General features: G+C 41.4%; 1 protein-coding gene across 7 annotated transcripts in view; it reads left to right on the top strand.

Moving 5' to 3' along the window:
• LOC137593447 (membrane-associated guanylate kinase, WW and PDZ domain-containing protein 2-like) overlaps positions 1-26,055 on the top strand; it is a 68,648-nt gene that overhangs the window by 18,560 nt on the left and 24,033 nt on the right. For all 7 annotated transcript variants that reach the window (XM_068312146.1, XM_068312145.1, XM_068312143.1 and 4 more), the window contains exons 3-6: positions 13,996-14,115; positions 17,068-17,292; positions 18,770-18,998; positions 19,493-19,572. In XM_068312146.1, coding sequence (XP_068168247.1) covers positions 13,996-14,115; positions 17,068-17,292; positions 18,770-18,998; positions 19,493-19,572 — 654 coding nt within the window. The remainder of the gene's footprint in view (positions 1-13,995; positions 14,116-17,067; positions 17,293-18,769; positions 18,999-19,492; positions 19,573-26,055) is intronic.

Here is a 26,055-nt window from a genome sequence, read left to right as displayed (position 1 = left end):
AGTTAATTCTTCTTCTCCATTCCAGTCTTCCCTCCTTGCCCTCTGGATAGCATCCCTGTATTTTTTCATCACATAAGCTCTTTCTCTCTGTCTCTTGCCTTCCATCGCCGTTTCTTTTCTCTTAATCGTCCGGCTGCTGAGCTCTTAGCCTGAGGTTTCCACGGCAACCATCCTCTTGTCTCGAGGCTTGCATTGCCTTGACGCCCTACCCCCTTCAGCACATGCTAGACATGCACGACACACACACACATACAAGATAATAACACACATCTCTATCTGGACGAAGCATCGGGACGATGTGTGGTCGTATCTGCTTTTGAGGAATTCTACAGGCTGGACACACACATCGACACACAGATGCTGTGTGCCTGCGGGATGCATCACGGTGTGTGCGAGGGGCTAACACTGTGGTAACGCTAGTGGTGCCTGTTGCCTGTTGGGGGACGATTCCATCGTTGTGATTGACATTGAGGGGTGCCACCCCCAGCAGATCTGACTGCTATGAAAACACACTGAGCAGCTCATGAATCAGCTTCTCTGGAGGCTGAAGCTGCTCTGATGCTCAGAGCTGCAGACTTCATGTTACTGGATCTGTGATTTGATGTTTGTCGGAGGGCTCGTCTGATGTTTCTCACCACCCTTTGATAATACCCTCAGTCATTCCATCTGGGTGTTTTTCAAGCAAAGGTGGTTGAGTTATGTCAACCAACCTTTTGGCTATGTGTTAACAGACATTCAGGAGAGACCAGAGCGAGGGTTTGACGTCAGTAATAGTTGTTTTTGCTCTGGCTGAGTGTTTCTACTACACTAGATGTCCTCTGTCGGCGTATTGAGCTGCTGACACAGACGTGATTGTTTAATATGCTCCCACAGCTGCACAGTTCTTCATCCTCTCTCGTCTTGATCGCTCTGCTTTCACTCCTCTCTCTCTGTCAGTCTCTCATGTGCTCCATGCTTCTCTCTCCTTCTCTGACTCTTTCATTTATTTTGGTCGTCACCTCACTCCATCACATTTTCTTTCTATTTTAACTCCAGATGGCTCACTGTCCTTCTCCTTACCCTCCCTCTCCTCCTCTACCTTTCTCAGCCTGTCAGCTGTGTAATAGTGCAGTGGAGTGACAGGGTGTTGACTGGGGTGATGGGGATTGGCTGAGGTTCAACACTGCAGGTCCTCAAATGCTTCAATCCTGTCAAAGCCAAAGTATGGCATGAGCCACAATTTGGTCTCATGGAGTGCAGCTCTGTGATTCATTTGTCGTTGAAAATGGAAGCAAGGAGAAAATATGTGTGTGTGTGTGTGTGTGTGTGTGTGTGTGTGTGTGTGTGTGTGTGTGTGTGTTTTTCAGCTTTTCATAATTATGCTATTTATTAACAAAGAAACATACCAAAAACATCGGCAAACTAGAACCAATGCAGTCACAGACTGCAACATCCCGCATATATACTGTATATATACTGTATATATATATATATATATATATATATATATATATATATATATATATATATATATATATATATACACACACATCTACATACACATATATACATATATTACACATATACATACACAGTACATATTCAATTTCAATTCACAATCACAAGTTAAATATTTTAATGTAATGCAGTATAAGATAGATGTGCTAAACTTGCTTTAATCTCACTGACTAGATTGGATTTGTTTTTGGTCAGAGTGTTTCAAATAGATTAGGCCACCAGATTTTATGGTAGTTTGAGAGCCACAGAAGCTAGTGTTGTTCAACCATCAAAGTGGTGCAGCATCCGACAGCTAAAAACCAGAGTCCTGATGTTGTGGTTTGGAGCAGTTTTTGTTTTTTCCTCCCTGTCTGCAGCTCTCTGACCGTGCTTGTCAGTGCGAGTCTGTCAACTTGACAAGCAGACGCCACTCTGCATCACAAACTGTTGTCACACTGAAGGGTGTGTGTGTGTGTGTTTGTGTGTGTGTGTGTGTGTGTGTGTGTGTGTGTGTGTGTGTGTGTGTGTGTGTGTGTGTGTGTGTGTGTGTGTGTGTGTGTGTGTGTGTGTGTGTGTTTGTGTGTGTGTGTGTGTGTGTGTGTGTGTGCAGCTAGATGGCTTACATGTTGACATTAATTTTTGCATCCTGTTACATAACGTAATATCAGCAATTTTCTCCTCAGAAAAGAATTAAATTGATGACCATTGATTTTGTCATCTGATATTAATAAACTTATTACATTTTCATCTATCTGTTGATCTTCTCATTTCTTTGATTGTTTAATGGATTATACCATAATTTCACGAGGGATGTTCATGAAACCTGGTGGATGGGTCAGGGCATGTAGCAGTGTAGTAGATCCACATCTTTTCACTTTCTTTTTAATGAGAAGGGACTTTTTTACTGTTTTTATAAATTATCCATGAATTACTCAATATACTATATTTTCAAATACTTGATGGTTTAAGTATATACAGTAAAGTGAATGTGGGTTTACTGTAATTAAAAAGACCGTTACAAAGGTCTGCTCTCTGTTTTAGTTTTCCAGTGTTGTATTGTCTCCAGGATGTCTGCTGTGTTTATTTTTGTGTTTATATGCAAATCTTTTCTGCTTTGCACAACAGGCGCACATGCCAAATACTAGAAGGGCTACCACTCTTAGGGACACACTAGGATCAGGATGAACACAAATTGCAGATTGATGTGAAAATTAAACAAACAAGGTTGTAGAAGAGGGACTCATTTATTGCAAAATGTGTGGAAAAAACAAAAGGCAAAGAAAGAGAAATTTGGAGGCGTGGCAGTGAATTTAGTGCCAAGTGAAATAAAATGAATAAAAAAATGAATGAGAATGAAAAAATTGTCAAAGAAAAAAAGATTTTCTACAAAAAATATCAAATACAAGTCCTACAGTAGATTGTATTTGCATCTTACAGATAAGAATAGATGTCCTGCCGCCCAGGTCAGGGCCAGAACAGCTCCATGTCAAAGGTTCATGATAAAGGATATTGGGTCCTTGTACTAATTGATTAAAAGTGGTGATTCAATTCAGTTCAAGTAGGAGCCGTACATTTCTGTTGCAGGAGGATGTGAGGAAACTAAAACCTCAGGGAGGCGTCACAGCTGACTGGATGAAACATTTGATGAAAATGTCTCTACTTGATGGTCTAGTATCTCCAGCTCTTAAGTCATGATCTTTTCGCTTCATTTACAGGGTTCACTTGACCCCTTCAGAAAATTAGTCCATTGCCAGAGCACCAGCTGTTGATGAATTCATTGAGAGGTTTTAGACGTTTCTGCTCCGCATATGAACATAGCAAGGGCCTCCTTGATATAAGTGGAGCTGAGAGTGTAATTGGGCTAAAGAAAATGAGAAGATCTGGGAAATATATGGGGAGAAACAGAATGGTGGGGGTGCGGTAAACAGAGAGGAGAGTGAAGATGATGGATGTGGACATGAGCAAACAGGCTCTGTGGGAGAAAAAAAAGAGAGAGGACAGGAGGAACGGTGGAGTACAGAGTGAGCTCAGCATGAGTGAAATAGGGAAGGAAGAAGATAGCCGAGGATGAAAATTGAACAGGAGAGAGCTGATGTGAGAGGATGGAGGGATGAGCACAGACAGAGGGAGTAGAAGCGCGGACGTGTGCTGAATGGTGGTAGAAGGAGGTACGAGGGCACCTCATAAGTTATTCCCCTGAGGACTATCTCCTCCTCTTCACTCTACTCAGAAGCATCAGTAAAAGGCTCTATAAATAGGTTTAACAGTGAGCGGCACGTTTCTCTACTCAGATAGCCTATAAATACATGCAGCTTCTGTCACTTCATATCGCTACTCTGGACGTATTGCTGCCCCGTAGCTTCACAGCCGTCGACAGGGAATCCTCCTCTGGGGACGACAGAAGGGGCAGATAAAGATGGTGATGAGGGCTGAGATGCTTCGGATGCTGGGAAAGATGACTGGCGCCGCCGATAATGAAAGTAGTAATGAAGATGCCTAATGATGATGTGAGGAAATGGTTTGTTGCTGGGATGAATGCAGAAGATTTTAAAGTGCCAACAAATGGATTTTACAACTTGACAAATTTCTGGAGAAAAAAATAAAATATCTCCAAGGTCACGATCATCATGTTCATTGTATTCAAAGCAGTCTCATACAGAAGTAATATCAACTGGTGCACTCACTGAATTCATCCATAACATTGTCTAAAAGAGAAAAGTGATGGAAACCAAATGAAAATCACGTTTATTGAGACCTTTAATGTCTGCAAATTGTTTAAATCCTTGTTTTTGTCACGAGAGACCTATTGTACCACTAAATGAGGAAGAATTAAGAAATTCGTGCTATAAACAATTTATGTTCTTCTTTTACAAAAGAGCTTCACGGTAATTTTCTTCAAAATATTGAAAGAGAATAGAGCACAAGAATAACTGCTTACTGAAGCTTCCTAGCTTACTTTTTGCACACTCATTAGTGCATTCACATTTGTATGGCCTGATGGCTCACATACAATGACTGCCAATGTGCTGCTGTTGCACAGTTAGACTTTATTCATTATGTTTTAAAAAGGTGGAAACTCTGCGGTAGCAAAATCAACACCTCCAAGTGAGCATTCAGTGCACTCATCTGTTGATTTCCCCAGGAATTGAAAGTGTCACTGCAGTGAGCTTCCAATTCTCCCACAACCATCTGTGTTTGATTTTTAATTTGAATGGCTGAAGAAAAATATGTGATTTTTACATCCAGTGTGTTCCAAAATCTAACCAATAATAGATTCTGGATTTATTTTTTGTTACATATTTGGATTGCATTCATATTAGGTATGACTTGGTTAAAAGCTGTTTATAGATGTCTGATTGTTTGATGTTTGTCGTACTAAAATGGATGTGAGTGGGACGTAACGCTGACTTGGTATTTTGATTGATGAAGGGAGAGGAAGAGGATTAATGACAGTTATTTGAGTGTGTTTACTGTGAGGTGGAACTCACGAGGTTGTGTGAGGCGATAACTGTGTGTGTGTGTGTGTGTGTGTGTGTGTGTGTGTGTGTGTGTGTGTGTGTGTGTGTGTTTTTGTGTGTTTGTGTGTGTGTGTGTTCTTTTTCAGCTTTTCATAATTATGTTATTTATTAACAAAGAGACATACCAAAAACATCGCAAACTGGAACCAATGCAGTCAGACTGCAACATCCCGCAACACCCCTGAATTCAAAATTTTATCCTGACCTACTTGCATAGGTAAAAGATCTAAGCTAGTGCTCTAACCTAATTTCATAGATCAAAGCACTAGCTTTGATTTATGGTCTTACACTGGCCTTCTCCCTCGTCTTTGTATGTTGTCCAGTTCCTGAGTGTACAATAGTTGAAATTTGACCTTGACCTAGTTTTCTCAAGGTTAGGCCCGTGTAATGTGCTTTTTTTTTCATCTTTCTATCTGCAACAGTTGTGAAGGTATTTGTTGGACTAACAAATGACAGACGGACGGACACTGACAGTTACAAAACATCACCCGTTTGGAGCGGGATGTAACAAATAGTCAATATAAAATTCACAGGTGACACACCAGGGAAAAACAACACAATCAGAGTCATAGAGAGAATAATTTGTGCATCCACCATCAGCATTGGTTACAGGAGTAATCCTCTTCCTCATGGATGGGCTCAACCTCAGAATCACAGATGACATGTAGATCACTCCAGATCTTTCTCCAGTATGCCAGTGGTGACGTCCAGTCATATGGTCTCAGTTTTATTCTCCCAAATATCATCTTCTCTTTAATCCTCATGCCTTTTAACAGGAGTGGTTTCGGTTCAGCAGGCATGAATATTTTTAGATTAATTATATAAAGTGATCACAGTGTCTTTAAAAATATTTTTAAACTCAAGAAAAGTCAGCGATGCGGTGCACTGTGTTCACATTACCAAGTGTATGAATTTAGCCAAATTTTGTCTGAGTGGTCTGTTTGTCTAATATTTTCAAATGAGCTTGGAGCCCCTTTCATACGTGGTGGAATACATGTTCATTACATGAGTGTGTGACATGAATGAGGATGGTCGAATCCAAAACGGGACTTTTTACTTGTGCACATCGGCTGAACCCCCTAATCATCAGCCAGCACGATTAAAGGAACAGAACAAAGTGGAGAGATAACAACACAATGCGGATTCTTAGCTTTAACCGTGTACTCATCCGGCTGATAAAGTGTTTGTCATTCTCTTTATCAAATTGTCATTCATATATTTGATATTAACGCATCTATTTCAGGCTGAATTCCATGGGTGGCGTCACAGATATGATGGCTTCTATTCTCGGTAGCGAGACAGATCTCACTGATGTTCAGATAATTCTCACTTTGGAGAATTTGTCATTCACATCGGAGCTTTAGAGGTCACCTGTATTTATAGATGCGAACTGTCAACATAGCCAAATGTGATCCAACCAGAAAATGTGCCTTGAACAAGGCCATGGATGTACGAATGGATAAACGGATGGATGTATGGAATAAGTAGTTACTGCAGTTTGGTAATGTAGATAGATGGATGGATGGATGGGGTTTTAAACACCTCATCTGTATCTGTGTGTATGACCAAAAGCACTGTGTTTAATCACATGCATGTACACATGTGTGTTTCTTTAGCTATTATTTAGCTGATTATTCTTCTTGTGTAGTGAAATTGAGTGGGCTGAGCTTCTAAATAATGACAGTGTCACATGCTACCCCCCCAGTCTCTCTCTCCCACCCCAGGGACTCTCTCCTTTACGGGGTGATTTGCCTGCTGGCTTGCTCTTGTTAAAGGGCTGGCTGACATGCTTTGATGTACTTCTGGGCTCCCTACAGTCTGATTGGCACACTGGATTAATGTTGTGCCACAGATGAAAGAAGCCGTAAGGGAATGATATCAATGTTATGGAATGAAAACAGCAAACATTGATTGTGGTTAATGAAATACTTGTGTTTGCAAAGTGGTTTCCATGTTAAGCTCTGGACAGGTGTCATCTCATCTGTCATTTTCTTCAGTATGATCCACTTCACTCAGCACAACCACACACAAAGGCTATTTGTGTTCATGTCTTAAGCTTTACCTCTCTTCCTCCTCCTCCTCCTCTTCCTCCTCCTCCTCCTCCTCCTCTCCCCCTGTCTCTATGTTCATTAAGCTCAGACTAATGCACAGCAATGAGCCATGAGGTGTTCAGTGAGCAGCTAGTCCAGTGTGGTCAGGCAGTGCTTCGTAGATTGTGTATCCACACACACACACACACACACACACACACACACACACACACACACACACACACACACACACACACACACACACACACACACACACACACACACACACACACACACACACACACACACACACACCTTAAACACCAACTTTGTGCATGTGCATCATCTTGACTCTCATCATCTCATGCACGTCAGCCAATCAGGGCTGACTCCCATCAAACCAAACACACCTCAGGACACCGGTAGCTCATCAGTGTCATTCTTCAACAGCTCCTCCTAATGCTGACCCACTGAGCAGTTATATTTACGGGTGCAAATTGACTTGACCCACAAACATGAATAAGTGGAATTCTAGAGTTGCTGGCACTAGAATGGACTCTGTGCTCATTGTGATTAATGTCCAAGGAGGACTTTTAGAAGCTTAAATGGTACGTTCTGTCTTAAATTGTAGTTTGTGGAGTCAAATGTTAAAATCTCGCATAATTGCCAGTAAAAGAACAGATCTACTGTAATCAGTGAATAAAGTATTCCCGGTTGATAAATAATCGTCAGTGGTTAGATTCTGACTTTGTATGGTTTGGAGAAAAATATGTGTGTTTTTAATTTCAATTTTACCTGGTGTAACTTGCCTGCAAAAAAATGGATGGATGGATTATATATTTTCTTCCAGAAGAAGTGATGGGGACCCACATCCTTTATTTGAAGATATTAAATAAGATAAATGTATAGAAATTACTTTGATAACTGCTCATTGTTTAATGTAGTTGAAGGATCTCTTTTCTTTCAACATATGATGCATCAATTATTGAGTAAAGTGAGAAACACGAATGGAACAGCCTCACTTTGGCTTAGCCATGGAAGTTCATCTGAAGTCCGGCGGCATGAACAACCGTGGACAGATCCTCCTGGATGATGAATATTCCTGCTGATTCAATCCCCACAGTCCTTGAAATAGTTGTCCCATGCCTGGATGGGTACGACCTTGACGTATGGGTTTGAGCCCATTGGTTTCCCTAATTTCATTTCACCAGACTGATGAAGCTGTTGTGTGTGAGTGGCCTCTGCTGCAATTTAACAGCCACAGGGACCCACTGCTCAGAGCTTGGCACCAGGTGGGGCCCAAAAATGGATGAACTACAGTACCTTAGAAACTTTCTTAAGGATTCTTTGACAGAAGAAGTTCTGACTGGCTGGAGGCCTGTTCCCAACGCATTCTTCAGTCAGCTCCCATCATTATCACTATCATTTAGACCCCTGCTAGAGACACGCATTCCGCATAAGTATGCACAGCATAAGTTTCTGAATAATTCTATCAATGGATGACATTTGTGTGTATTAAGTCAAATGACAACACAAGCTCCTGATAAACACTTTTTTAGTCTTACGTTTTGTTTTGTTCTTTGTCTAAAGAGAATCTCATGTCCAGCCTGTTTCAAGGTTTTTTTTGTTTTTGCTTAACCCCTCATATTTTTGCTTCCTTGTTTACTTAATTTACCTTCATTCCCACTTCTGTCTCTCATTTTTATCATTTGCCATCTTATTTTTCCTGTCTTGTCATCTTGTCATGTTCATTTGCTCAACACCTTGTTTTGGTGACTGTGACCCACCTTAATACTGACATGCAGACATCAGTAACCAGCTGACATTATCTGTATCCTCATGTACAGTATATGTGTTAGTTGAAAATCCACTTGGGTGGGAAGTAGAAGTCAGACCACCCTCTGCCACGTTACTGATTTGAACATTTTCGCAATAAATATACTGTGTGTGTGGGTGGGTGTGTGTGTGTGTGTGTGTGCGTGCGTGCGTGCGTGTGTGTGTGTTAGTATTCTATTTAAATGGGGTTCTGTATTGGACTAATTCATGGCTAATACTAGGCCCTCTTGGAGTCTTTGCTGGTTGCCTGGCAACAGGTTGTAGCCAAGAAATAATCTTGCATAAAACCTCCTATAAATCACAAGATCTCCTTTTTTATGGAACATTTTTAACAAAGAAGATAAGGATCAATTGGTAAGTTTTCAAGGTGCTGGCAGATAGAGTTTTGAGGACAGAGCCAAACTCGCTTTTCCATTGGTTCAAGTGTTTCAGCTCAGCTGAGCTGAGGCGACCAAATGCTGGGTGTCCTCATATGTTAATGTTACAGAAAAGAGCCATAAAGAGCCATAAAGCTTAGAAACTAATGAGGATAGTGGAAGTGAGGGTGTCTAATCCTTTGACTCTCAGGACCAGAGTATCAGTCAGTGATCAAGCAGCCTAACCACACACACACACACACACACACACACACACACTATAACGTTACTGCTGACTAGAGCTCACCTGAATGTGTGTGTGCAGAACATTCTCTTGTCCTCAGAGTGATTTACACTGGAGAGGTGATATCCAAGTCCCTCAGTCCTCAAGCTGTCAGCTTAAACACCGCCTGCATAAATGAGACAATGAGACGACTCTCAGAGGTCATGCTGTGACAGTAATTGATTGATAAAGCACAAGAAGTCAAGCAATGTAGTCCTGGTTCACAGAGTAAAACGGTTTGAGTTGAGGGTCATGTGTGAGTCTGACGAGTAGAATGGCTGCATTAGCAAAACACCCAAATTCAAATCTGATATAAACATTGTTATTGTACAGCTAATGTAGAAGTTGTGGCTTGTTACCGTGGTGAGGCTGCATCACCGAGCACTGATGTGTTGTTGCAGAAAAGTCACCAATGTGCTGCCATGTTGGGCTTTGTAGTGTAAATAAGGGCGTGTGTGTGTGTGTGTGTGTGTGTGTGTGTGTGTGTGTGTGTGTGTGTGTGTGTGTGTGTGTGTGTGTGTGTGTGTGTGTGTGTGTGTGTGTGTGTGTGTGTGTGTGTGTGTGTGTGTGTGTTTGTGTGTGTTCCATCAAATCTTTTCTTAAGCCCTACTGTCACTATTCACATCTGCCAGCTGGGGAGAAGGGAAGGGTGGAGGTGAGAATGAAAGAGACAAGCAAAGTGTGAGATGGAGTTTAAAAAAGAGACAGAAGACAGGAGGATAGCGGAGGGATTAAATGAGCTGGCGAGGCAATTGTGACAACAGACGGCATAAAAAATTGTTAAATGGACAAGATGGAGGGACCGATGGATGTGGACAGAAGGATGGTGAATGGATGGATGACAGTAGATGAATAAGAAAGTGACGGTGCTTGTAGTGTGAGAAACAAACCGTCTGCACATTCCTCTCTGCTCTTTTCTTCCCATGATGCTCTGCCTCCTCTGTACTGAAAAAAAACAAATTCTGGGTAAACAAATCTGAAGACCATGTAGTCTGTCTCGTTATTTTTTGTTTGCGCAGTGGCAGATTTGTGGCTTCTAGCCCAATGTTCTAAAAATGTTCCAAAGTAGGCTGCATATCGAGTAAGAACATCTCATGCATTACTTTATACACCTTTTCATTTCATTTCATTTTAGCATGACACGTGAGGAATCATCAGCACCTGTAGGACTTTTACATGAGTTTAAGGAAAGGTTTTTGTAGTAATGGGGCTTATCAAAGCATCCAGCATGATTTAAAGAGGTGAGCCAACCTGCAAAGTCTCCATGTGAATCTAAAAACCTGTATTAAATAATAAATGCTTATCTTTCCAGCATGTGCAGCGTTTCTGGGTTAAGTTGGATATACATCAAGCCCAGAGGAGAAGGGTGGATCAACCACATCCAGACCACCTGGGGATTGTTGTGAATGAGCGTCACGCTGTTCACCTTTCACAGATTATTTTTAGTCACCGTTACCTTTTGTGTTACTGCTGTCTCAGTAACAAATTCCCTCTAACTTCCATGGCAGCCCCGGTCACCGTGATGGATGATACGCCCAAACCAAGAGGGGTTTATGAGACCAACACGATCCATATGTGCACGCAAAGAGACACTGAACCAAACACACAGGTGGGATCATGTGTGTTTAATTTTTCTCATCTGGATTTGTTGCTCAGTCCAATTAACATACATTTGTAATACATGGATTACAAACACGGCAGCAGGAGTCGCGATTTTCAACGATGACACTTCTAGACATAAGAACATAATGATACCTAGAGTTCTGGGTCTGCACTCTGAATATCAGCTATTAATATAAAACACACCCTCTGTTCCTCCCACCCCTTACCCCCCCATTCCCACACATCCTCACGCTGAAACCGTATAATTTGACTACCTTCCCCTGCCCTTTATTATGATAATCAGTTCGTCGATAGTCTATTTTTAGCTCCCCCGCACTGCTTCTCCCTCTTGGTGACTTCCTTTCTAATTATATAAACATGCATATGAATATACGTCCACACTCCCAAACTCCCTCGTAGGCTGCTGTGAATGCAGAGAGGTTGACCAATGGTGCTCTATCTCCTCTCCTCCTCCTCTTTTCTATCTCGTTTTTGTTTTTCACTGCTCACCACTCTTCATGCACTCCATTATTTAGCAAAGGTCTTTGTCCTCTTATCTTCTGACACCCAACTGAGTTATTTCAGTCCATTGACTATTTTAGCTTTTCCTCCAAATGGAATTTCCTTGTTATATTTCTATATAATGGCTTCCTCTTTTTTTTTCTCTTCCTCTCCATATGAAAATACTCTGCAGAGCTCAGCTGTTACGGTTTGATGCAGAGAATACCTTCACAACTAAAGTGGCGACGACAAAGCTTTCCTGTGCTTTTATAGATTTAAGTCATTTAAGCCATAAATCTCTTTGGTGCTCGAGCTCCAGCGTTGCCTCCCATAGATTGGGTTGCACTGGATGATTGCGATGCAAAGACCATTTATGGCTCATAGCCAACTTTTTTTCTTTCATTAACAAGAATACGACATTCATCAGGGGAAGCAATGATGCCAGTATTTTTTAATCTTTTTTTATTTTTTTTGTAATTTGAGCACCTGTGAGGCTTGCGTTTTCTAGCTTCTTAATTCTCTGTTTGAAGTTATGGAAGCTGTGTGTGTGTGTGTCTGTGCGTGTGTGTGTGTAATATAAACATAATTGGTCTTTACCTGGAACTTGAGCATAGGAGAAGAGAAGCTGGAGAGGTTTTTAGATGGATGAGGAGAGAGCGGTAGCAATGAGAGCAGCAGCAGGAGGGTGGATTTGGTTAGGTACAGTGTTTGTTTTAATGAAAAGGTTTTCTATGCCATCATTTAGTGGGTGTTCTTTAGGGGAGGGGAGAAGCAATACCAGAGAATAAGGGAGGGAAGTTGAATAAGGTGCTGGGATACTCTGAGAAGAAACACGAGAAAGGCAAAAAGGAAATAAGGACCAGTTGGACTATCTGCTTATCTCTAGGCTAGATAATCGATCAATATTCCCAGCTCAGATCCAACAAGATGTTCCCTTTCCCTCTCTCGCTCTTCTTCTCTTTGCTCTGTTGGGTGTCTAGTGAAGGAAGCTGGGGGAGAAAAGCATTGGCAGTTCATCAGTATTCCAACAGGCTCTGCTTTCTCCGATGTGGGCAGCAGAATAATTTCATTCTGATCTTATAGATCAATAGTTTTACCCAGAGGAAGGCGACCAGCTCTGCTGGAACTGCTGCAGTATTCAGAGTAGTGCTGCACATTTTGACGGATGGATCTTTTTGTCTAACATGCAGTTTAGATGGTGCTCTGAGCCCCCTTGTGTTGCTCTGTGAAGCTTTTTCACGTTGGCATTTCCTGAAGTGGATAGAAGAGGATAGCCAGTATCGTGTAGCGCTGTGGGATTCCTGGAGGCCGAATAAAGTCAAATCACAGTTTATACTTCCCAGCAGTTGTATTGAATTTCAGCATATCACATGTTTGGCTGCCAATAAGTAAAAAACAGACATATTTGGTGTCTTTGTTTGAAATTCAGTTGCATTTGGTTTTAAAGAGATTTGAAAAAAAAAAAAAAAACCCATTGCATTCTGTATTATTGACATTCTGCATGATGTCCCAACTTATTTAGAAATACGTTTTTATACGTGCATTTTTACACACACACACACACACACACACACACCCACACACACACACACACAAACACACACACACACACACACACACACACACACACACACACACACACACACACACACACACACACACTCATAGCCAGATCAGCGAGTCCTGGTAACATCTCTGTGGACTCCCTCTTCACACCCAGGAAGTAACTGTTCATGATCAATGAAGAACAGGAATCAACGCCAGCGGACCTCACTGAGCAGAAGCTGAAAGTCCACTTGGCAGAGACACAAACACAGCACCTCATTAAACTTGAAACTCCCATTGCTGCCATCACACAGCCCGGCCTCGGCGCTGCAGCGCTGATGGAGATCTCTCCAGCGTTGACGTAGGAAGGCTCTAATTGCTGCGCGGCAATTTGTTGCCTCTGCATTCCTGCTGTTTCAACAATAATCCAGTCGGCACAGTATTGTGCGTTATGCATGAAGGTTTGAGTTATACTTCTTAAACGTACTACATTGATTTCCTTTTATTCCTGAAACAGCAGCAGTTTGGCTTGTGGGGGCTGAAGGATGGCAGTTTGCTTTTGCTCTTGTCTGTCTCTGGCTGTCACTAATACTCAATTGTGTGAATGGATTTGGCTACCACATGTGATGACTCCGCACTCAGCCTTTTCTGTCCCATTTCCTTTCCCCACCCACTTCCTCTGATACACTTTGTAGCCTCGAATTTACCATCTTTTTCTATCCAGGCCGTATTATTTGAACTCTATCTCTACCTTCCTGCCTTTTCTTCTCAAGTGTTCCATTTGGCTCTAATGACCTCTGCCCGTCTCCGTTCCTTTCCCACTCCCCTCTCTCTCTGTCTCCATGCAGGTACGACCAGACAGCCTAAGGAGGGGGAGGTGCCGGGGGTGGACTACAACTTTGTGAGTGTTGAGCGTTTTATGGAACTGGAGCAAAGTGGGGCCCTGCTAGAGAGTGGAACCTATGAAGGTGAGTTTTGCTATCATTTTTGGCTTCTGAGTAGGAAATATTTTGTACATGCAAAAACAATGAAGCTGATTAAGGAGCAAAAATGGGAACTAATTTATCTGGTACGTTAATTTTCAATTCAGTTTAATTTTCAGATGTAATCTGCCCTCTTGTGCTACTGTGATAACCTCCTGTGGTGGTAGCAGGTGTATCAGGTGGGGTCTGATGTATTACAGCTCCCAGCAGCAGCTTTGACCTCGTGGTTGACTGGTAACACACAGGAGGTGACTCCATGCACTGGATTATTACCATTTCACTGTTATGTCAGTCTGTGCATCTGCTTTGCTACGCTGTCAGGGATATAAATGCAAATTTGGGATTTACTGGTTCATTTTCCCCACTAGCAGTTTTTGTGAGCATGAATAGCTCACATAAATTATGGTTATAAATGCATGTATGTGTTCCTTTTTACATGCTTACATTACTGTGTCTTTACAGTGATCTCCCTCATCACAAAGCTTCATTATGCCCCCCATGGCCAGTGGTCTCTCCACTGCCCATGGGGGGCATAATGAGGGTGCTGTAACTTAAACTCAAACTAGAGGCTAAAATCAGAAATGGTGTATCATTAGAAACTTCTTTTATGCAATAGTTGTGCTTAATGTGTACATAAGGGCTTAAGCATGTGATGATGTGAGATGAGTCACAACTGCGCATTAAGCCAGGATGCCTTCAGGCCAAACCCGGAGCATTCGGGATCGGGGGAGTTTTACGTTCTTAAAATCAGAGACGTGTCTCCATATGCTTTTATGTTCCGACGGCAAAGCATCCCTTTAGGTTGTTTTTAAGAGTTCACAGGTGGGCGCTCTCCGCCTATGCAATTTGCATATTTCTGTGTGTGTGTGTGTGTGTGTGTGTGTGTGTGTGTGTGTGTGTGTGTGTGTGTGTGTGTGTGTGTGTGTGTGTGTGTGTGTGTGTGTGTGTGTGTGTGTGTGCATTTACATTATGTGTGTTGTGTCACCATGTGGTAAACCTGTGTGGCGTGCCGCAGGAAGCGTTGACAGTGACACCGCCTTTCTTATATCTATCTGCCTCCTGCTGGGATGAAAGTAAACTCATGCGTCTTTATGGCTGATCTTCCTTTTGTCCTTTATTGCTGCCTCCTTCTCTCTTCTTTGCTGAACTGTTCTCCTCCCATCGCCCCACTCCTCACTCTGTGTTTCTGCTTTGTGAAGCCCACTCGTCTCCAGTCTGAGGGATTATAAAATAGGACATATTTGCCTCTCGCTCACCCTCAATATTTAATCACTAACTATATTGCCCTGGCAGTGAGAGTCTTAAACTTCAAATAAAAATGGAGTCAATTGTATAAAAGAAATCAGAAATTACAGTCAAACCAAAGAGAGAGGATATATTTGAGATGTTTAAGAAACTTTCATCACCATTAAGATTCCCCTGAGGACATTCATATACTGTGCTTTAGCCAGTCTCCCATTTTTCTTCCTGCCAGCAGCACCATTAGTGGGTGTGAAATGTCAGACGCCCAGCACTACTGTTTGTTCTGCATTTATTCTTACCCTGCAACTCCAAATAGAGATGCTTGCACCGGCATGGGTGGAATGATGCAGCCGAGATTTTGTTTGTGTAGATCACAGTTTTAGTCAAATCTTATAATGAAATTCATGTGCAGTAAGAGAGATATTTACAGGGAGGAATACTTCACGCTAAATGCTTGAGCTACAGTGTTAACTAGAACAAAACCATAGAGAACATACAGACAAAAATAGTCATTCATTATATGGTCCTGTAGTTGTTTCTGCAGACTGTTTATTGTGTTTTATAATAGCTTCATGGGTTTTTCAGCAAGAATAAGTACAGTGATCTTGCCTGGCCTTGATGACATATTTGTATAGTATTTGTTTTTAATTTATTACTCATTTTAGGAGAAGTTTTTGTATAGTTTTCGGGAATGCTTAAATTGCCCCCCTTAAACTTAGTAATGATGAAATCTGCTGTTAAAGAAAAATAGGCCAGTTGTGGCATTTTTAATAATCTTTCTCCAAATATACAGTCCCACGCCTGTTTAAAGGAACAATGGAGTTTTGGAAGATTCACCTTAATTAAGAATAACAGACCTGTGGTAAATTAATAAATCGCTAACTCAACGTAACAGCAGAGCGAAAGTTGCATTGGACCCAAGAACTGTGAGTAAATATGTGAACATATTAGTGTTCGTACATGTGCATCTGTTCATCAGAACAAACCATAAGCTGAACCTGGACAGAATCTGACAGAACCCACAGTACATGGTTGAAATGTTTTGCTGATCTGCTGAAGTGCACCTGATATCTTTCAAAGAGAATTTGAGCCGTCTGAGTAAAATTATAATTATTGTAAAATTATAATATAATTATATGAAATTCCTTTTCAAGCTGAGTCACCTATATGACGGTTCACAGAATTCTTCCCTCCATTAAGGACGTCATGGTGACTACATGTGTTTGTCTGTTCGTCTGTCTGATAGCAGACTTACAGATTTTGGTTTTGGTGACACTTGGATCGTCAGGCTTGTAGCAATGGATACGTTTTTTTCTATTTTTGGAAGCAAGACTTTCTTTGGTTTTGTCCAGGATAGAGACTAATAATCTGTATCTGAATAAGGGTTATTTAATAAAAAGTTAGAGTTTTCATTGTTCTGTCTATTTCTATCTTTTATTAGGTCATCATTTTGTATTTTGAATGATTTTTCTTTTAAGATTGTGGGAGAGTTTAGAAAAAGCTTTATTTACAGCACTGGATCCTTCATCAGTTCATGTTTTAAGGCGATCAGTTCACTCTGGAGAACCCCCTGTTAGACCACCTCACCAGGTCCGTCAGTGGTTCTATTCCCATGAGGGTTCAGTGTGTAAACAGAGTGTTACCTCACCTGAGACCAACTCTAACACAAGTGATGCTATGCTTCTTTGCCATCAGACAACTTCTACGGCACACCCAAACCCCCAGCGGAGCCGTCACCCGCAGCACCTCCTCTGAATGTGAGTGAGGCCCTGCTGCCTGGAGCCCGGCCCAGTGCCCAGGGCAAGAGGAAGAGGAACCAGTCAGTCAGCAACATGGAGCAACGTGCCAGCCTGGAGCCGCCAGAGGAAGAGGAAGAGGAGAGCCCAGTTGTCAACGGCAACGGAGTGGCCATCACACCAGGTGCTGATGCACAACAACAACAAAAAAAATCAGTTTCCTGTTTCAATGTTTTCTGCTACATTTTCCATCTACTTGTGACTGAAATTAGATTCACACATGATCTGTTTTAACAGTACTGCGACCATAATGAGATTTTACACCTAATAAGGCGAGGAGAAAATGTTGTGTGAAAGCTTGCATCATCCCTCTGGGTTATTTATTACTGTCTTATTGGTGTGATTGAGTAAAACTATTAAAAAACAAGTCAGTTGTTATAGCAGTTGTTACCTTTCCTTTTTATCGCCTTTCTTTTTTTTATTATCGCTTCCTTTTCATTGTCTTGTAAATGACAATTCTCTCACCTCCATTAGTCCACCTTCATGTCTGTTATTTATGCGTCCCAACGCATGTAGATGAAAATACAAATCTGAAAACAAACTACACTCTGAACGGTCATTACAGACATTAACAGGCTTTATTTGCATTAGTGTAAATTGCTTAGTTACCTTATATAACAGAATGCACAAGGGCACCTTAATGTCTCCACTGTGATCATTGTCTGGAGCATCATTTTGGACTCGACTCCTGTCTCTCTGTCCTCTCATTTCCCAGCCGTCCTGCAGTCTTTGCTCTCCCGCCACTGGCCTTTGTCCTTGTTTCTAATAATACCCCGACGCTCCAATCTCTCTTCCTCCCCTCTATCATCCACTTCCTTCTGACCTCTTTTGCTTTTCTCTTCATCTCTGTGCTGCTGTCCCTTCTGCCCTCCTTCTCTCATCCATCTATTTAAAATGTATTGGGGTTTTTTTTTAACCCATTCTCTCACAGGTGTGTTTGCTGTGTTAATAAATCTAGAAGTCTCTTCTGTTCAGTTGTCATTCCACAAGAGTGAGACCTGTTGGCTATTCGCAAGGAAATAAAATGCTTCTGGACACAATGGCTTTATTATTCATTATTGATTTTGTCAGGTTTGTATATAAAGTTCCAGCAGCAATAGTACATACTTTGGCATTCCTCTCTCTACATCCACAAATGTTCCTCCTCACTCAGAAATAATTTCCTCGTATTTCTAACTCGGTCTCTGACCCCTACAGTCTCTGTTAGTTTTTCCATTTCTGACATCCCCATTTTGTTTTCTCCTTGTGCTCATCATCCCCTAGCCTACCTCTCCCTCCTCTCTCTCTCTCTCTCTCTCTCTCTCTCTCTCTCTCTCTCTCTCTCTCTCTCTCTCTCTCTCTCTCTCTCTCTCTCTCTCTCTCTCTCTCTCTCTCTCTCTCTCTCTCTCTCTCTCTCTCTCTCTCTCTCTCTCTCACCCCCCCCCCCCCCCCCCGGGGGTCCATAGCTTTCCAGTGGCCTGGCTATGACTCATCATGCATGACCTGTTGTAGGGTCTGTGTGTGTGTGTGTGTGTGTGTGTGTGTGTGTGTGTGTGTGTGTGTGTGTGTGTGTGTGTGTGTGTGTGTGTGTGTGTGAGAATAACTTTGTGTGTGCTCCACAGAGTCCAGTGAACATGAGGACAAGAGCACAGACGCCTCTGGGGAGGTTGCTGCTGAAGCATCCATCCAGGCCCCAGCCTCTGCAGAACCCCCCAACGAAGGAGAGGAGGCCCCCAAATCTCCCTTGGAATCCCCCGCAAAAGTTCCTGACGTAGACGAGGAGGAGCTGGGGCCCCTGCCTGACAACTGGGAGATGGCCTACACAGAGAAGGGGGAGGTCTACTTCATTGAGTGAGAGGAAAATAATTTTGAATAAATGTTTTACATTAAAACACAAGTTTTCAGTCTGAAACAGTGTTGCTCTAGGCCTATGTCTCCTCCACGCTTTAAATATTTCACTTAATGAGAAACTTTACATTTTAAAACAAAGTTGAACAAAGTTTGAAACGAAGCTCTTCACAGCACTTGTATTTTAAAAGCATGTTTTCTGTAGGGCTGGGTATGTAAACTGTGTATTCCCGACCCGCTGTTTGAAAAACTGATGCTAATGAGCGCCGCTAATCGAACACACACGTTCACACCCGTGGAAACATTCTCTTCCCACTCTAATAAGCAACTGAGGCCTAATTAGTGGATTAATGGTCACTTCACCCCACACACAGGTCATTAGTGTTCCTTTGTACTCACCCGTTCTCTTAACCTCTCCATCAGCCTCTTTGTCTTCACTGTTTCTTCTTTGCCGTGCTGATTGTCTTCATTTGCTTGTCTTTTTTCTTCTCTTCCAGTCACAACACCAAAACGACATCGTGGCTGGATCCTCGGCTCGCGAAGAAAGCAAAGCCCCCGGAAGAATGCAGGGAAGACGGTCAGTCTGGACTTCATGTTGTTTTGTCAGTTTCAGCTTCTTTTTGATCAGGATCATCCTCCAGCACTAGTGGGTCTCTCTCATTTGTAAATGTGTTGTTTGTTCCTACGTTTACCCTCCGTCACTGTGATGCTATAGGTTGAGGAGTGGTACTCACTCATAAAGGAGATATTAGTCTTTTTTTTCTGTTTGTAGGAAATAATTTTCAAAATAGGTAGAAAAAACTCTTTCATTCAATATTTTTTCACTAAATTACCAAAACTATGTACATAAGTACAGCATTGCTTTGCTTTTAGTAAATGTTGCCCAAACACGAGAAAATAATGGATTTGTAAAATCACATTGAAGGAAACAGTCCCCTGAAAAGAGAAAATATTTTGAAATACTGTTCAATATATTTGATAAAACTTTTCAAACTCATCAAGTGTAAGTGGTGCCATTTGATATTCTGGGATTTAAAACATTTTTTTCCCTGTGGGGTGAAATATTCATCTTAGAGTATTTTGAAGTGTTTGTCTTGGCGTAAGTGTAAAACAATTACATTTATTTTTCTTTGACAAATTATACTTAAACACCGTCTGATTTTTGCATTTCCAACTTATACCTGCTCTAAAAAAATAGCGAAGATGAATGATGAGAAATAAGAAATCCTTTCATAAAAAAATCAATATAATACTTTTTGTGTTTCCATGACAACAATATGATATTTGGCTTGGCTTCAAAAGAGTGTTTCTTGCTCATCATCATCATCATGGTTCTTCAGACTCTTTTGTTCCTAGAAGTGCTTGGTGATTGTTGTCGCTTGGTGACAGCGTGTTGTTGTCAGACAACAATAGTAATCTATGGTGTCATATCATGACAAGGATACACAGATATTACTTAATATTAATTACTGGAGATTTAATTGCTCCTTTTGGGGTTTTCATTGTTTTGTTGGCAAGTAAATACAAAACAGACTGTGACTGACCTTTACTTCAGAAGGTTTTTCAAACTGTTTGAATCAAGGTACGCATATAAAATATGTGTAAAGTCTATGTCAGAGACTAAAAGTAATATCAGTGTTTTATTATGATGTCCAGTCCAGTGCTGATGTCAGTCCCTCAAAGGCACAGGGTGTTCACTTTTATAACGATGAAGCAATCTCACATGTCTTTGGTCGCGATGGGATTTATCAGAATAAGAATCAAAATCTGAATCACAACATACCGTACCTGTTCCCTGTCTTCCATCGCTTCAATCTTCTCTCCCGTCCATTCTCCCCGGGGCGCCCCTTCTTCATATCTCTCTCTTTCTCCCCTTTCAAATTTCTCTTTTCATTTTTCCACCTCTCCATTGCTTTTCTCTCTTGCCTCCATCCTCCATCCCTCCCTCTCTTCCTCTGCCCAGTAAAGGGCCAAACTGTGACAGGAATTCTAATATCACTGCTCAGCTCGCCACAAACTCCCTCTATGCACACACAGACATGCACTGCTGTTGTCAGTTCACAAACGTGGCCGATGTACTTCAGCTTCATTCCGACCAAACAAATCACCTTCCACCAATGTCGGCTGGGCTCTCACACCCGAGTCTCTATTGATTGACTTTTGCTCTTGTAACAGTGTGCTGCTGTTGCTTTCTTTGTCTGAATTTTTTTTATTCAATTTTTTTGCATGAGGCAGGGGACACTCCAGGCACAGCGCAGCTTTACTGCAGTGTTTTTCCATTTTATAGCATTAAGACATTGCTAGTATAGACAGATGAAGACAGATCCATCTCATCACCTCCGCACCAATCAAATGACAACATGTGACCTGGATGAAAATTTATTCATTCATTCAAACCCCATGGGTTTTAGTTGTCATTAAAAGCTGATAAAACCAGAATTAATAACTTAAAAATATAAACATATTTTTTCTTATTCACCACAATATAGATGTTTAGGGTAAAATATGTGAGCATTTCACTTTGGTTCTCTGTGTCATTTACCTTAATCAACCAGTTAGAAAGAAAAAAACCTCAGTTGAGCAACTGGCCACTTTAAAACACTTAACATGTAATCAGATTATCTCTTTCTTTGCGATTAGAAAAGTGCGCAAAGTGCTCTAAGAGTCAGTCAGTCGCCACATTAACCATTTTAGCAGAGGGTTAAAGATATTTACTTCCCGCCTCCAGCCTCCTCTGTTTTCTGTTTGTCTGCAGATTCTCTACCATATGAAGTTGATGCTGTCTTTTTTCTCTTTTAACTTTGGGGAAGGAGTGGTTAAAGAAAGATAATGCATAGGCGATCGCCAGCGGCTAAAGATGTTCAATCAAAGGCTGTTAGTGTATTGTTTGTGGAGCTCCTAGATGACACATCGCATCCTCTTGCAGCGCCGTTAAATTGATGCCTTCCAGAAAGCGTTTAAGAGGCGTATAAAGTTCTCTTTCAGTATGAGCAGTTCAACAGCCGCTTAGATGACAGACTGATATATCCCAGCACACTGCTCATTACATTACTCACACTGTTATTGCTTCCTTTTAATGATCGTAGTGTCTTGTTGCTTACTCGAATGTGCTGTACTGTTTGTTTTACCATGTTTATACATTTTTTGTACTTTTTTGTACACCAAATAACAATTTAAATGCAATTTTAGAGTTTTTTCCTCCCAGTCATGGAAGTGTAGTTTTAAAAAAAAAAAATTAAATATGGATGTAGCTGTGGATGTCATATTCTACAGTGAATGTGAATTAACAATAAATGTTGGGAGGGAACAGCAGGAAGAGGTGGAGCTGCTTTTAACTGCCCTTCTGCCTGAAGGATTTCCCAGACTCTCACCGCCTCAGGCAGGAAGCGGACAGACATCCAGACTTACATCAGGACTGCTTTTGCATCTTCCTTCTTCTTATTCCCTGTTAGTTTCTTCCTCGTTGTGCATCTATACACTTACCCAATATTGTGGTTTCCTCTCACACACAGGCTTCATTCTGAGTGACTTTGAGGAGATGCATGTTTCTATTCATGTTTTAGCGTAAATGTTAATCTTTTGTGTATGTTGTATTTCATCTATATGCTGAGGATGACTCCAAGAGTTCAAAGGCTTGTCACCACAGATCTGGTTTGTCTGCAGTCTTTTTTTCAGGCAAGTCTATTGTTATGTAACATAAACCTGTACGCCTTTACTTGTGAGAATAGAGTGGGATTAGCCTCACATCATGCAAACTGTTGGTTTCAGTTCCAGCTTTGCCACAAATTCTCATGACAGTTTCAAAGAGATCCTGATGCTGTGGACAAAAAACACTTTGCTTCAAATAATGTAGAGGCAGGAATTCTCACTGTCCAGACTAGATAATTAGGAGATGAGGAGAGAGATAGCATAAAGAAACTAAATATTATAAATGATCCTGCTGGAGGAAGATGATGATGATGATGAGCAGAAGGACGCTCTGTCAGGGTTTCCTCTTGACTAGAACAAGAGCCAAATGGAGATGGAGGGACTCAAAGTGAATTCACCCACTGTCAGTCAGTGATGGAAGGTCACTGCTGACTTACTGTCATCACACTCAGTCCTGTTTGGATCAGGATCATCTCTCTTTCTATTTATGTCATCCTGTGATTTTTGTGTTTCTATTCACTTCCTGTTTTCCTCTTCATTGAAACACGAAGCTGACTCGGTTCAATACGGATTACATTTTCATCAGATCAAGATCCTAATGTCAGTTTGACCACCTGCTCCCTCAAATGACTGATATTCTATGCTAGTGTGCTTTATTTAGTGCTAATTGGCTAATGCTAAACTGAGATGAACAAAATAATAGCATTATACCTGCTGATCATTAGCATATTAGCATTGTAATTTTAAGTAAACTTGGTAAATTGTGCATGAGGTCATGATTATTGAGATGAGATGATACCAATAATACTGATAAACCACATGATTACATTCTTTAATACTCTCTGGTACTTGATGGTTCATCATTTCCTTGAGAAGCACGATGAGGGACAAAATAAAATAGTTAATGGCTAATTTCCTCTCTGTGAGTCAGATAAGTTCATCCTGGCTGCGGGGTGTGCGGGGAGACGATGTGAGAGGGAAGGTGAGTCATCTGATGCAGGGGAAGCACAATTAGACTTCATGTCAAGAGAGACACCAATACAGACACACACAAACAAGGAGCTGAACACATGAGCAAGGCCCTGGGTGCTCCTGCCAGACGGAGACGGGTGATGAGGTGTTTGGTTTGGTGTCAGGGAGGATAACCAGTTCGCTCGTACAGACATGCAAACACAGTCCAGCCACACCACAAATATAGACTCATGAAAGCATAAAAACACACACACACACACACACACACACACACACAAATGCTCTCTCTTTGTCGTTGTGTTTCAGAAGCAGGAAATAGAGACAAGACAGAGAGCTCAGGCGAGGAAAAAAAAAAGACTTCCACTGGTGGTTTCCATGGAAACTGTCTCTCTTTTACTTTAAGGGGAGGGCAAGTGACTTGTGGATGAGTTACGCTGACATTTAAGGTGGCTCATGGACGGGGTAGGAGGAAATTTAAGGTGGTTTGATATTTGAATCCATCTGAAGTCTCTGCCTGGATGAGGAGGAGGTCGTCTGAGGCGACTGCAGCGCGGCGCTGACGGCTGGAGCCAGCAGGAGAGCAGAGCAAACGTTATTCTGGAACGCGCCCCCCTCACCTTCAGCCACACAGTCAGCAGGGTCCACAGCCAGGACACACACACACACACAAACACACACACACACACACACACACACACACACACACACACACACACACACACACACACACACAGATGATTGATATCACAATCATAAATCTTCATGATTACATTACATTACGGAAGATGCCACAGCATCAGCTTCACACAAAGCAAATAAATGTGTGCTTGTGTGAATCTGAAAGACTTCAGGGTCAGTGTTTTGGACTGGGTTTATAAATGCCTGGCTGATTCCAAATCACGTTGCATGTTGTACAAATATCAATTTATAAGGAATATAATGAATTTAAATTTTCTCCAGCCTATATTCATTTGAAGGCAGTAGTCAATATATTTAGTGTTTTTACTTTCTGAACACCATCGTTTTTGTAAATGAATCCTTATTGACTATGAATGTAGTTCAGATGAAAAGTCAAGCAGACTGATATGTGTTGATTTTTTTATGCCTCTTAAAGTGTTGCTGTTGGTTTCAGCTGTAGCCGGAGTTGTTTGGTTTTGAACATTTGCACACAAAATTTTCTTGAATTTGTAAGGTGTTCCCCACCTGATACCAACACACAACTTTGACACAAATCAGATCTCATCTGCACACACCTCAATCGTTCTTTTATTTCTTTGACAGAAAAACAATATTTAAAAAATATATATAGAGTATATTTATATATGCATAATATATTCATTCATTCATTTTCCTTAACCGCTCCTTTCACTGCCATAGGGCGTGAGACAGTGTACACTCTGGGCGAATCCGCCATTGCAACACGGAGCCACATGAAAACAGACAAACACACACGCACACACTCACACCTATGGAAAATTTAAGACCAACCAATTAACCTGAAGCGCATGTTTGTGGAGGTGGGAAGAAGATGGAGAACCCGGAGAGAACCCACACAGACACGGGGAGCGCATCAAACTCCACACAGAGCAGGACGCGAACCTGGAATCACCTTGCTGTGCGCCGACAGCGCTACTCACTGCGCCACCGTGCCGCCCCTTATATAATATATTATATACAGTACATATAATACACAGACACATGTATATATATATATATATATATATATACATATATATATATATATATATATATATATATATATATATATATATATATATATATATATATATATATATATATATGTCTGTGTGTGTGTGTGTGTGAACTTCAGATGTTTTGAACTTTCTACAAATTGTGCTTCTGGGGATTTTTGTGGAAACTTTTAAGGTGGGTCTGAAAGGTGGTTTTGTCAGGCAGATCAAGGTCTCTCCCTTGTTGTATAACTTATTTGTTGGTGAAAGCTGAATGTTAATGCTGAAAAGCAAAGCATCCAGTGGCAGTGGGAACTCATTATACTGCACTGTTTGTTTAGTATGTCTGTAAAAAGTTTGGAGAAGTGAATTAGAGAAGAAGGTCATGGAGTACAGGATTTTTAGCAGAGCGTGACCTAGTTCTTTTAGGATAGAGAGAGGAGATCTAAATCAGCAGACATGGATGGAGTAAGGAGGGAACAAAGAACCAGAGGAAGGAACAACACATGGAAACCGTCCAAGGGATCATAGAGTGGGTGTAAGAGTGGGTGAAAGAAAAAGGAGGCAAATATGGTGAAGGTATTTGGCCTTAAAGGATTTGTATACGTAACAAAAGGAAGAGACTACGAGACAGAGAAGGCAGGATGAGATGTTTGTGATGATTTGAATCTTCTTTCCTTCCTGCCTTTCTTTGAATTGTTGTCTGGGATTCATGTCACCATGAAGAAGCTGCCGCCGCGTATCCAAGT

The sequence above is a fragment of the Antennarius striatus genome, chromosome 4 (assembly GCF_040054535.1).
Source record: "Antennarius striatus isolate MH-2024 chromosome 4, ASM4005453v1, whole genome shotgun sequence".
Taxonomy (NCBI): domain Eukaryota; kingdom Metazoa; phylum Chordata; class Actinopteri; order Lophiiformes; family Antennariidae; genus Antennarius; species Antennarius striatus.
The sequence above is the reverse complement of the archived record's forward strand: the minus strand, read 5'-3'. Positions and strand labels throughout refer to the sequence as shown.